The following is a 12,506-nucleotide window of genomic DNA, read 5'->3' on the forward strand; positions in this document are numbered from 1 at the left end:
GCCGAAGAAGCTGCCAGATCCCTCCTCCTAAAGGACAACCCAGGTGGCATTGCCCTCTCTCTCTTTTGATGGATTTTACCCTGACTGGTCCCCATCACCTGCTTAATCGGCTTGGACTTCTCAGCCTACCTTCCAGCCCTCTGCCATCTGGTGTCAGTTGTCCTTATGATCCCCCCTCCTGCTACTTCCCTTGGAATTCTCAGCATGGGATTTAGCTACCACAACTGTCCTACTTTGCTCATTTCTGCACATTCACTCACACTGCTCCCTCGGCCCATAGTACCTTTCCCGTTTTCCATTCTCTCGCCTATACCTGCCAGCCTTTTCCAGTCTACCCTTGACGATGGGGCTAGTTTATTCTACCTCAGGACCTTTGCATTTGCCGTTCTTTCAGTCAGAAATGCTCTTCCCAGAGCTTCATGTTACCCTTAGAATACAAGCTGGGTGACAGCAGGAACTCCTTCCTCTGTTTGGCTCACCACTGTATCCCCAGGGCCTGGGACACTGTAGGTGCTTCATTTATTGATAAATGAAGAGTATCGGGTGATTCAGATTTTTCTTAGGTCTCCAGCTTAGGCTTGTAACTTAACTGTAGGTTTTATCATTCTTTAATGATTCACCATGATTTTTACATGAGCTGAAGTTTTTTCTGGTTATTGGTGTTTTTCTTCTATCTAAATCCAATGAAACTCTCGATTGGAGTTCCCAATTGGAAGTCTAAGGTAAAATATACTGGTAATAGAAGAATTTGCATCTATAATTTTCTTCATCTACTTTATTGATTTGAGAATGAAAATACTTCTTTTTAGCACTTGAAAGCCCGAGTCCTTATTTGTGGAATATTAGGCATAAGCCTTTTTTTTAATGTTAAGAAGCAGATTTTATTTAAAAAAATTACTTAATGCATTTAATAGAGGTGATGAATCAATCAGCTTTTATCTTTTTATCAATTTTATATATTTATCTAAAAGCATAATAAATAATACAACTCAGTGACACAGGTGATTACATTGAAGTGTAGCCATTGGATTGATTCAGGGATCAATCAGGCTTTCTAGTTAATTGAGTTTTTATTGTAGCTTTCATAGTGATAACTTTTAACCAGAGAAAACCTTTTTTAATATATTCAATTTCTTTAATGCTCTTTGATTTTCTCCAACTTTAATGGTAAAGTCACTGGAAGAGCTAGTTAAGAAACCAAGGCATTCTCCTAGCTGAGAAGTAATGTTTATTGGGTCAGCCTGTTTGTGCAAAGGAGAGACTGAGTCAGTGATGGATTGAAAATGCCTTGAACCTTTTCATCCTCTGATATACTTTTAGTTTCATTGCAGCAAATGCATTCCTGTGAGTGCATTCTTACATTGCATTTGTGTGAAACCCCAGGGCTCAGCACTTTGTGGACGCATAATAAATACTTGACCGACGTAGGCTCACTAATAACCATACATCCATTTATCCCTAGTAACCTTTGTTACCTCTACCTAACCTCCTTTGGCTTCGCCTTTTCCTCGTGTGTTGCTGGCGTGAATAAATGAAGCTCAAGGAGGATTTCCAAAGATTGTTCTGGTAGACAAATGGAATGAGGAGAAGTATGTCCAAAAAGACAGATGTAGAATTGGGACCTGCCATTTTTGGGGTGGAGTGACAGGTCTTCCCACTGTGCTCTCTCTCAGCTTCCCCATCTGCAAAATGTCAAAGACAGTGCAGATTATCTCCTGTAAACCTGTGGGACTGTGATTACAAAGCATTTCGTTCTCGAAGAACAGGAGTGGTACTTGGTGCTGACCGGTACAGATGCCTGCTCATGATAACTTCTAGTTCTCGGGAACCATCGGAATGCTTCAGAGCACTTTCATGAACATGAGGAAAAGACAGACCTGATGTTAATTCGAAATTATTCGATGCATTTAATAGAGGTGAATGATTCCAACTTTGAAAGATCTGTTTTTATTTACACATAAAAATCCACCGAAATGTTAATCGTGGTTGCCTCTGGATGGTAGGATTACAGTTATTCAATACGTTAAAGGTTATTCCGAAGGTTATTTTAGCAAGTGCTTGTTGTCTGGCCACGCGCGGAGGGTGGAGGGTCACGGAGGTGTCTTCTGACGGTGTGACTTTGCCCCAGTCCAGGATCTCTGTGCGGCAGAGGACCACGGCTGTGAGCAGCTCTGCGTGAATGTGCTGGGCTCCTTTGTCTGCCAGTGTTACAGCGGCTTCATGCTGGCCGAGGACGGGAAGAGATGTGTGGGTGAGTATTCGTCTGCCTCGTTCCATGAGGAAGGGCAAGTTGAGCACCGTGAGGAGGGAAAGGGAGCCCCCCAGGGACCCAGCTGCTCTCTTTTGAGTTTCAACAAAGTGCTCAGGTGTCTGGCCCAGTTTTGGTCAGAATGCGAACTCTGAAGTCTTCATTTAGGGCTGCAGCTGGCATTTTCTCCTACTGGGTCCTCAGCAAAAGGCATATTTATGGTAATCTACGTAAATAGAATTGTCCCTTTATATACTACATCGCTTGAAAAGGACTGGGCTGGTCTTCAGCCAATGCGGAGGCTGTTTGGGATGGCCTGACTTCAGGACAGCTCATGTGTTGCACACTCACTTGCCGGTGGGCGAGCTTGCTGAGTGGCCCCTCAGGGACGTAGGCAGCCTTCCTCCTAAGTATAGATCTGCAGTTCGGTGACAGTCCCAAGTGGCCGCTAGGTGTAAAGCCCAGCTGTATGCAGGAAGACACCATTGTCAGAGGCAAGGAACAGTGGCCTCAAATGCGGACCCCAGGGAAGAAGTTTCAGGGGCAGTGCTTAGAATTTCAGGCACCAACTTGCCATCGGGTGAGTGACTTCCCACTTGAGCAACTCCACATTGTGTGACCTGGTGGGAGGTAGGAAAGGTGGGGTGGCATCTGATTTCTTTAGTGAAGGGTGATGGTTCTCCTCAGCACCTGGAGAGCGGGCCAGCACATCCCTCACGCCTCCGACCAGTGGGTCTGCAACACACCTGAAACTCGCATGGTCTCTTTCGTCCTTCCTCCAACAAACAGTGCCCGGCAAACAGTAGGTGTTCCATTAACTGAACTCAGTACTTAGGAGGCAAAAAATCTGGAGGCAAAGGAAGGGAAAGGGCTCGACTCACACCAGACCTGGAACCTGCATTTTTCTGACTCTAAATCCTGCGTTTTCTCTTCTGCCCACACCCCATGGTTTTCAGGGGCCTGTATGTCTTCCTTCCCATAGTGAATGATTATTATTTTGCACATAGAATTTACATTTTCCAGCACACTTTGATACTTAGCTAAGGATGTGGAAGGAAAAAGCAACAAAGCAAAAACATGGGTGTCCTGTTCTTCGCAGGTGAGGATAGAATGGGTTTGCTTGCTTGTTTGTACACACTGATGGGAATGAAAACTCCACTCGTCACAGATGGAATTGGTCTCCGAAGCGGTTCTGTTTATTTTTTTCTTTTCATTTTTTTAAAATGTTTATTTATTTTTGACAGAGAGAGAGAGAGAGACAGAGCACGAGCAGGGGAGGGACAGAGAGAGAGGGAGACACAGAACCCGAAGCAGGCTTCAGGCTCTGAGCTGTCAGCACAGAGCCCGATGCGGGGCTCGAACTCATAGATCACAAGATCATGACCTGAGCCAAAGTCGGACGCTCAACCGACTGAGCCACCCAGGCGCCCCTGGTTATTTTTTTCTTAATCTGCTGGTGGGGACAGCGATAGGTGGCAAGGCACCACATCCACTAGCACGGGCAACAAAGAAGCCGACATGTAAACACCAACTCTTACCATTTTTGCTTCATTCATTTGTATTCTGCAAGCAACATACTTTCGTTGAGGATGAGGATTAAACACATGAGAAAATCCCTGCTAATCGTTTGTTGTATTATCTGCTGGACTTTCCCCCATACAAATATCTAATTCAAAACATTTTGTTAATGTTTAACAAAATGAAGTCATACTATTTATTTTGTTTAACCTATATTTTTTCCCTCACCAGTTGTTAAATGGGTAGAACTTCGGGTGCTATTGGGTCAGAAGGAAATCAGGCCATTGGGAATAAGGCCAGGGGATAAGCTTCAGGAAAAGGGGTGAGGGTGACTGCTTAATTGGGTGAGGGAAGGAGCAGGGAAGGCCCAGAACATGTGTGAGTGATGGGGTGGAGGCGGCAGGGGGGCGGGCAGTAAGGGCCATGGCTGGGGCAGGAGGCCTGCCCTGGCCCTTGGGAAACTGGAGGGTGGTGAGGAACCCAGTTTTCTGAGTATTGCCAAATAATTGCCTAATCATCCCTGTGTATTAGAGGACCTTTGTGTCTCTAAGGGTTTTGCTGTAACTTTGGGGGTTTGACATTTGCTGAAGAGCAACAAGCATGAGAGTAGATGCTATGGTTGCCAGGGAGCTGTTGTGGACTGTGTTTATCAGAGATGGGCATTTCTCTGCTGCTGAGTATATGTAGAATGCCTTTCCTTGGGGGGGCATCAAGGCAGAAGAGTGGGAAAATGGGGAGAGACTGTGTGTGATCCAGGAGTCATCCACCAGATATTCCTGTCATCCTCCTCCCCAACCAAGCACCTGTTGGGGGCTGGGAGTGAGATGATTACGTGCTGGTGGGCCATTGTTGCCAGTTTCCTTGGTTAGGGATATGTTACAAATTTTCAGAAGGTCAAGTGCTTCTGATGGGTTTATGCTGAGTGCATAACAAGTGGTGACGGTAATAGAGGCTACAGAAGGTCAGAGAAGAGGGTCGTTATGACGGCTAGCGTGGGGGGAACATCTGGGCAATGCAGGAAGGGTAGCCATTGGACAAGTGTCCAGGGCAAGGGGAGATATTGAGGGCAGTAATGGTGTGGGGACAGCAGTGGTCATTGGGAGGGGCAGGCCTTGCTCCTGGGAGCTGGTGGAGGAGGGGGAGACTCACAGGAATGCCACACTGAAAGCTTAACAGGCAACCTGACCTGAAGACATCAGTCTGAAGGGGCTTGTCAAAGATGAAGACCCCGGGTGTCAGACTTAGACAGGAAATTTAGGGAAGCAAAGGCTGGTAAGGACTATGGAAGCATTCCATCAGCTGCTAGTTTGGGTGGCCCGTATGTAGATGGGAACGTTTAAGAATATGGGGACCATAAATCCCAGTGAATCCAGGACGATCCCAGTTTATGCCTTGTTGGCTCAATTCTCAATAGCCCTCCCTTTCACTTTCAAAGGGGTTCTATTTTGGGTGATAAATGATAGGATCACCCTAGTTAAGACCAGTCTGACTTAAACAATGGAAGAGACCAGCTCTGCTGAAGCAGAGAATTCCTACAGGTGTGAAGTAGAAGATGAAGATACCAGGTGGAACCATAGTGTTCAGGGCTTTGAAAATCAGGCTGAAGAGTCTGGGCTTCATCTCTGGAAAGGAGACACTGACGGGTTTCTAGTTGGGAATGGCAAATGCAAAGCCTCATTTTAGGAAACTTAATCTCCTTGTGGTGCACTGCAGGATAGATTCCAGAAGGAAGATGGTGAGGGATGGAAAGACCAGTTAGGAGACTCTGGCAGCCTTCAGGGGAGAGGTGACAAGGGCCGGAGTTTGAGTGGTGACTGAAGAAATGGAGAGGGAAGGAGTAGAGATGAAGAGAGGCTGTAAATAAAGGGGAGGAGGAAAAGTCAAAAGTGCTTTCACTTGAGTTTGAGCTTCCATGACTCTGAAAGAGAATGAGTAGTTTTAGACCAGGTGAGTATGAAGTTGTGGTGGGACCCCGACAAGGATGTGTCAAGAGGGAGAAGAAAGGAGCACCATGTGAAGAGAGATGGGTAGAGCCATCGATGTAGCCGGGAAGCAGCTCAGTCCATTTCTTTCTGAATTTTAATTTCTACTTATTTTTTACTTGAAACATTTATTTGTGTGTGTGTGTGTTGTGTGTTGTGAGCCCAGGTCTTACTGGGCTCAAACCCCAGTTCTGCTGCTGGCTGGGCATGGGTCATTGCATTTCTGAGCCTCGGTTTTCTCACCCATATCGTAGAGTAATGATACCTACATCATAGTGTTTTGCGGGATTAAATAAGGTAACGAGTAAAGTCTCTCATACACGCGAGACAGTTATTACTATGATAGCATATATCATCATCATCATCATTTCCTGGCCGTCATGAAGTATGGAGTGAGGAGAGAGTGAAGGCCTGAACTTTGCTGGCCTGAGCCACATGTAGGGAACAGGGGGGACAAGTAGGGCAGGAAAAATATCCCTGAAGGAACAGCCTAAGGTTGGGGGCAGGGGTGGGAGTGGGAGAGGTGGGTAAGAAAATCAAAAGTCATGGGATAAGATGAGAAAGAGAATTTCTAGGCCACGGCAATATTAATGTCATGCTCCAGCGAGGCCAAAGGGAACAGAACTTAGGGGAAAAGCCGTTGAGTTGAGTCACTGATTCATCTCAGCAAATATTTCCTAACTCTCTGCCAGGCCCTCTTCTGGGCGTTAGGGACACAAAGATGACCAGGAGCCCATTGATGATGATCAAGAGGGGCGGGATAAAGGGCAGATTTCAGGAGAAGGGGTAGGTGGTAAGACAGTGGGGGTAGTAAGCCTAAACTATTTATTTAAAGATGTGCTAGAAATTCACCACATCCAGCTACGGGTGAATGGATGCAATTGTTTTCGGTTTCAGCATCTTCAAAGCTGAGGTTCTAGTACTTTGACTCATCCCAGAAGTATGACTATGACCTGCATGAAAATTCAATTCGTAGCCAGACTCAGGACTTTTTAGGCAGCATTTCCACACTTTGGAGTTAGTAGAACATTAAATTCCAGTGTCGAAGTCCCATTTCCCTAACTGCTCATTTCACTCTGGACAGGACTGAATTTATTTCCACATTCAGGTGATTGAGAGTAGATTCCCAACTAAGGTCCTTTTTTGTATTGAGTTCCCTGTATTTGTAATCCATCAGCTACCACTAAAGCTGTGTTAATTTCCACCCAAAACAGCATTTTTCAGAGACCCTTTATCTCTATCTTTAAGGGTGAATTTCCTGCTGTGCTTGTTTACCTCTGGTGTTTACCCACTGCCTTGTCTTTGGGGATAACTTTGGTCCTGTTTGCATCTTATCTGCCTAAACAGATTGTAAACCCTTGGGGATAGAAGTCAATGATCGTACTTTTCATCTTTCAGAGTAGACTTGCGGTATGTCTCAGTGCATTGACTGAGGCTGAGTGATTGATCACAATCTCAAGCACTCGTGTATTTAAAAAAAAAATCTTGTCCCCTTGATTGATTTTTAAATTACAAAATCAATTTTTGCATATTAAAAAATTGTCAGAGTATAGATGTGTATAAAGTCAAAACCTGAAAGTCATTCCTCCCCACTTTTACTTTCTGGAAGTAATCACTGCTAAAAGCTTGGCTTCTCCTTTCTGCCTTTCTTCTAAGATGTCTTATGTATAGTATTTGCTTGTCGTCACCATCCAGGGTTTAGCATAATGCCTGATTGTATAGTAATTAATAAATGGTTGTGGAACAAATGAATGGCATTAAAGTATCCTATAACCCCCAAATTCAATGGTATCTGAATAAAGATGCAGGGCAATAAAAATATAATCTACATTTATTGAATGTTACTAAGTCATTGCAATACTTTATGTAGAATTGCAACAACCCTATGAAGTAGGTACTGTTGTTACCACATTTTGTAAATCTCTTAAGACCTGTCTCTGTTTGACTTTATCTGTAAATTGAGGATAACAATAATACCTATTTCAAAGGATTGTTGTGAGGGCTGAGTTAATATGTGTAAGGCATTGGGACAGTGCTGTGTTTGTTAATATTATTACTATCATTATATTGTCTGCTACCTGGGCAACCGATAAACATTAGCTAAGTCTGAATTTCTATATCCTTTATAAATTTTTGTCTTATGAATGCTTGCATTTAATAGTACGTCAGGTGTATGCCATTTGCAATGACACGAACAGAACTAGAGTGTATCATGCTAAGCGAAATAAGTCAGAGAAAGACAAATACCATATGATTTCACTAATATGTGGAATTTAAGAAACAAAATAGGTGAACATAGGGGAAGGGAAAGAAAAATAAAACAAGATAAAAACAGAGAGGGAAGCAAATCATAAGAGACTGTCTCTTTTTTTAAAGAATTTGTGCTTTTTTATTTTTATTTTTTTTAATGTTTATTTATTTTGGAGAGAGAGAGAGAGAGAGAGACAGGGTGTGAGCGGGGGAGGGGCAGAGAGAAAGACACACACACACAGAATCTGAAGCAGGCTCCAGGCTCTGACCTGTCAGCACAGAGCCTGATGCAGGGCTCGAACTCATGAACCATGACAAGATCGTGACCTGAGCCTAAGTCTGACGCTTAACCTACTGAGCCACCCAGGCGCCCCAAGAGACTCTAGAGGACAAACTGAGGGGCGATGGAGGGGTGTTGGGTAGGGGGATGAGCTAAATGGGTGATGGACATTAAGGAGGCCACTTGTTGGGATGAGCCCTGGGTGATATATGTAAGTGATGAACCACTGAATTCTACTCCTAAAACCAATACTACACTATGTGTTAACTAACTTGAATGAAAATAAAATCTTGGAAGAAAAAGAAATCATCCTGAGGCCCATACTCAGAACTATGGTGGCACATAGCTTGGGGATTTAGCACAGCGTTACTGCTGCCTTCAGAGATATTTTTTTCCACTAGATTCTCCTCTACCAATTGCCCTCAGTAAGGAGGGGATTGTTGATAATTAAGTGGGGGACAAGTGTGGGAGGATCCATCTTTATATTGAAATGTCAGGTTCTTAGTTCATCAGGTAACTGCTCATGTTTGGAGCTTGACCTCCCCCATTTCAAGACATTAAGTATTGGATTTGTCCCTATACTGGTTTCCTAAGGCTTCTGTAACAAAACCACAGACCGAGTGGCTTTAACATTAGAGATTTCTTTTTTCACCGTTCTGGAGGCTAAGGTTCCAAAGTCAAGGTATCAACAGGCTTGTCTTTCTCCTTGGCTTGTAGAAGGCCACTCCCTTGCTGTCTCTGTATGTGGTCTTTCCTCTGTGAATATACATACCTGGGTCCTCTGTGTGTCCATATCTCCTCCTCTTATAAGGACATCAGTCAGATTGGATTAGGGCCCACCCAAATGGCCTCATCCTAATCGAATCACTTCTTTAAAGATCCTATCTCCAAATACAGCCACAGCCTGACTGGGAACAGGACTTAAAGGTACAAATTTAGGGTGGAGAAGACAATTCAGCTCAGAATATTTCCCTGTTGTTATCAAAATGGATAAGAAACTTTCTCCAGGTTTCCAGATCCTGCAAGAGAAATCCAGTTGTGCCCTGGTGGGAGAGGTTTTGTGAATCTGACTCTATATGTGTTATCTTCTGTTATACTCAGCAAGTCAACTGCTTCTCCAATTTCTCTAATGATGAACTTGGTTTTTCTTACTCTGTCATCAACAAGCTTTAAAGCCCAAATGCTCCTCTTTGAAATATCCTATTTCTACTAATGCCATCCCCTTGCAGACTGATCCCCACTGAGGCAACTTTGGATTGTGACCACATTGTAAATCAGAGACCATTGATCTTAGGCTTCATTACCTTGCACCAAAGTATCGTTTATCCTTGGACACAGCTGAGTGATTTTGCACATATTAGGCAGAGACTGAATGTGGCATGACTGGCTTCTAACCCTGAGATTTTAACACTTTGTGATCTGGAGGATCCAATTCCCTACAGCCAGGGAATTACCCTTTCTGCTTATAAATGAGAGCATAGATATGTCAGGCAAATAACTGAGAAAGGATTTTATTGAAGGAGATGAGGACTTGGAACAACAGAAGCATTTCTGAGTTATACACATAGAGCACATCCATACATCTCCCTAAACTTGGCCTCTCTTGTTACAAGTACAGTTTTGCAACCAAGGAAGTTATGCAAAGAACCCAAAATGTGTGGCAAAGGATGTCAGAGTTGAATGGACTGGATCTCTCTTGGTCTTAAAAAGCTTTTAGGTTCACCTGCCTGGAAGCAGGCTCCCCGACATGTAATGTTGTACTGATGGCCTCTGCTGCTGTGCCCAGCAGCCTGGCAGTCAGCTAGAGAGTGGCCCTCAAATCAAGGTGGGATTTGACACCTTGGGGTTTTACAGTCCAGGGTCTTAAGACCCAGGAATGCTTAAATCCCTCCCTGCCAATCTCTCCTCACCCCTTCAGTTCCCCATATTACTGAGCACATAAAAAAACAAAACCAGCAAGAGAATCAAAGTCCAGGAGAAGCCTTCTTACTCTGTGAGATTGGGCCTGGGGGTTGGCTGAGAGACGGAAGGTATCTTTCAAAGAGTGGAATCAGTAAAAACTGCATATCCAAACTTACCTTAACCTTTTTATTTTCATTTAAAACATAAAGGGGGCCTGGGTGGCGCAGTCGGTTAAGTGTCCGACTTCAGCCAGGTCACGATCTCGCGGTCCATGAGTTCGAGCCCCGCGTCGGGCTCTGGGCTGATGGCTCAGAGCCTGGAGCCTATTTCCGATTCTGTGTCTCCCTCTCTCTCTGCCCCTCCCCCGTTCATGCTCTGTCTCTCTCTGTCCCAAAAATAAATAAACGTTGAAAAATGAATGTACTTTTAATAATAATCACCTTTACTTACACCTTTAAAAATTACTAATTTAAGTTCATTTGTTGAATGCATGATTTAAAATTTTTTTCTTGCATAAAACATCCACGTAATGTATGCTCCACGATTTTCAATTTTGCTTTCTTTAAATTGGAGCAAGGATTTGAAGATTTCTATGAAGCAATCTAAGAGCAGAATCCTTATAAATTTTTTTAAGATTTTTTTTTAAGTTTATTTATTTATTTTTGAGAGAGAAAGAGAGAGCACTCATGCACATTTCGTGTGCTCTGGGCATCAGGTCCTATATTTTCAGAAGGAATGAAAAGCATTGATAGATTAGGGATTGGTTAAGTGGAGGTCAGTTAAAACAGCTCATCTGCAACTTTATTAACCCCTGATCCACCCCTGGATGTTCTAGAGCATTCTGGAAAAAGGCAAGTTTGGAGTATAAGGCTCAGATTTTAGGCCTAAGCAAAGCCTCCAACCTGTCCTCAGTCTAATATGGGGCCAGCATACTCAGGAGTTCTTCTGAGGGACATAGATGGCTGGACTCAGAAATTACACCCGCATGGTACATACAGAGGAAGTTTCAAGAGAGAGGGAGAATCTGAGCTCCTGCCTTCAGGTACAGAGACCAGCTCACTCCTCATTGTAGTATTGTCAATTTCCTGGAACTTGGAAGTCAGATCAACATCTCTTCTCTTTGGGAGGAACACTAAAATGTAGGTGGCCTGAGATGGCATGGGCCGACTGATGGCAGATACCCATATCAGGGGTTGGGAGATTCTTAAGATGAGGCCCAACACGTGGAGGCTGGAGGTGGGAAGTGCCTACTGCCAACACAGGTCAGTACGGGCCACTGCATGGCCCGCTTCTGTGACACAGACTCGGGCACGTGCCAGGTCTTGGTGTCCTTGATGTCTTTGTCCTCCGTTTCTGCAATTCTTTGCTTAATAGGACAATGGTTCTTGAATGATGAGCTATTAACTTTTAGAAGGATTTGGTGCTATGGCGATGTTTATGCTTTGACTCAACTCCAGCCACTGGCTAACATCCCATGACATGCAGATCCTGTAACTATGTGAATGTCCTGTTCCCACAATGACTTGTGTATTAAACCCTCCATTATTAGGCTCTGTTAGAACTCTTTGGGGAGGTGAAGTCACAAAAATGATACTTTAGACAGAGAGTTAATGAAGCCTGGAAGCAAAGGAATAAACAAAACGCAGGTTATTACCCTTTAAAACTGTAGACTTTGGGGCGCCTGGGCGGCTCAGTCGGTTAAGCGTCTGACTTCAGTTCAGGTCATGATCTCACACTCTGTGAGTTCAAGCCCCGCATCGGGCTCTGTGCTGACAGCTCAGAGCCTGGAGCCTGCTTCCGATTCTGTGTCTCCCTGTCTCTCTGCCCCTCCCCTGCTCATGCTCTGTCTCTCTCTGTCTCAAAAATAAATAAAAACATTTTTTAAAAACTGTAGATTTTCCCTTTGCATCTTTAAAAAATTTTTTAAGTTATTTATTTATTTTTAATGTAATTTATTGTCAAATTGGTTTCCATAACATTTATTTATTTTTGAGAGACAGAGCATGAGCAGGGGAGGGGCAGAGAGAGAAGGAGTCACAGAATCCAAAGCAGGCTCCAGGCTCTGAGGTGTCAGCACAGAGCCCAATGTGGGGCTTGAACCCACGAACCGTGAGATCATGACCTGAACCAATGTCAGACACTCAACCCACTGAGCCACCCAGGCACCCCTACCCTTTGCATCTTTTGATCGCTGGGTTAAGTATGTTCTTGCCCTAGCAGCACAGGGTTTTGTTTTTCAAGTCACACATGTGTATTAATTGCAGATTCCATTTCCTTTTTATTATTTCCAAGTTTCTGATGTCAGAATATCCTAAAAGTGATAGAG

The 12,506-nt window shown here is 44.0% G+C and overlaps 1 protein-coding gene across 4 annotated transcripts in view; it reads left to right on the forward strand.

Moving 5' to 3' along the window:
- MATN2 (matrilin 2) overlaps nucleotides 1-12,506 on the forward strand; it is a 136,497-nt gene that overhangs the window by 73,463 nt on the left and 50,528 nt on the right. For all 4 annotated transcript variants that reach the window (XM_043601445.1, XM_043601447.1, XM_043601446.1 and 1 more), the window contains exon 5: nucleotides 2,129-2,251. In XM_043601445.1, coding sequence (XP_043457380.1) covers nucleotides 2,129-2,251 — 123 coding nt within the window. The remainder of the gene's footprint in view (nucleotides 1-2,128; nucleotides 2,252-12,506) is intronic.

The sequence above is a fragment of the Prionailurus bengalensis genome, chromosome F2 (assembly GCF_016509475.1).
Source record: "Prionailurus bengalensis isolate Pbe53 chromosome F2, Fcat_Pben_1.1_paternal_pri, whole genome shotgun sequence".
In the NCBI taxonomy this organism is placed as follows: Eukaryota; Metazoa; Chordata; class Mammalia; order Carnivora; family Felidae; genus Prionailurus; species Prionailurus bengalensis.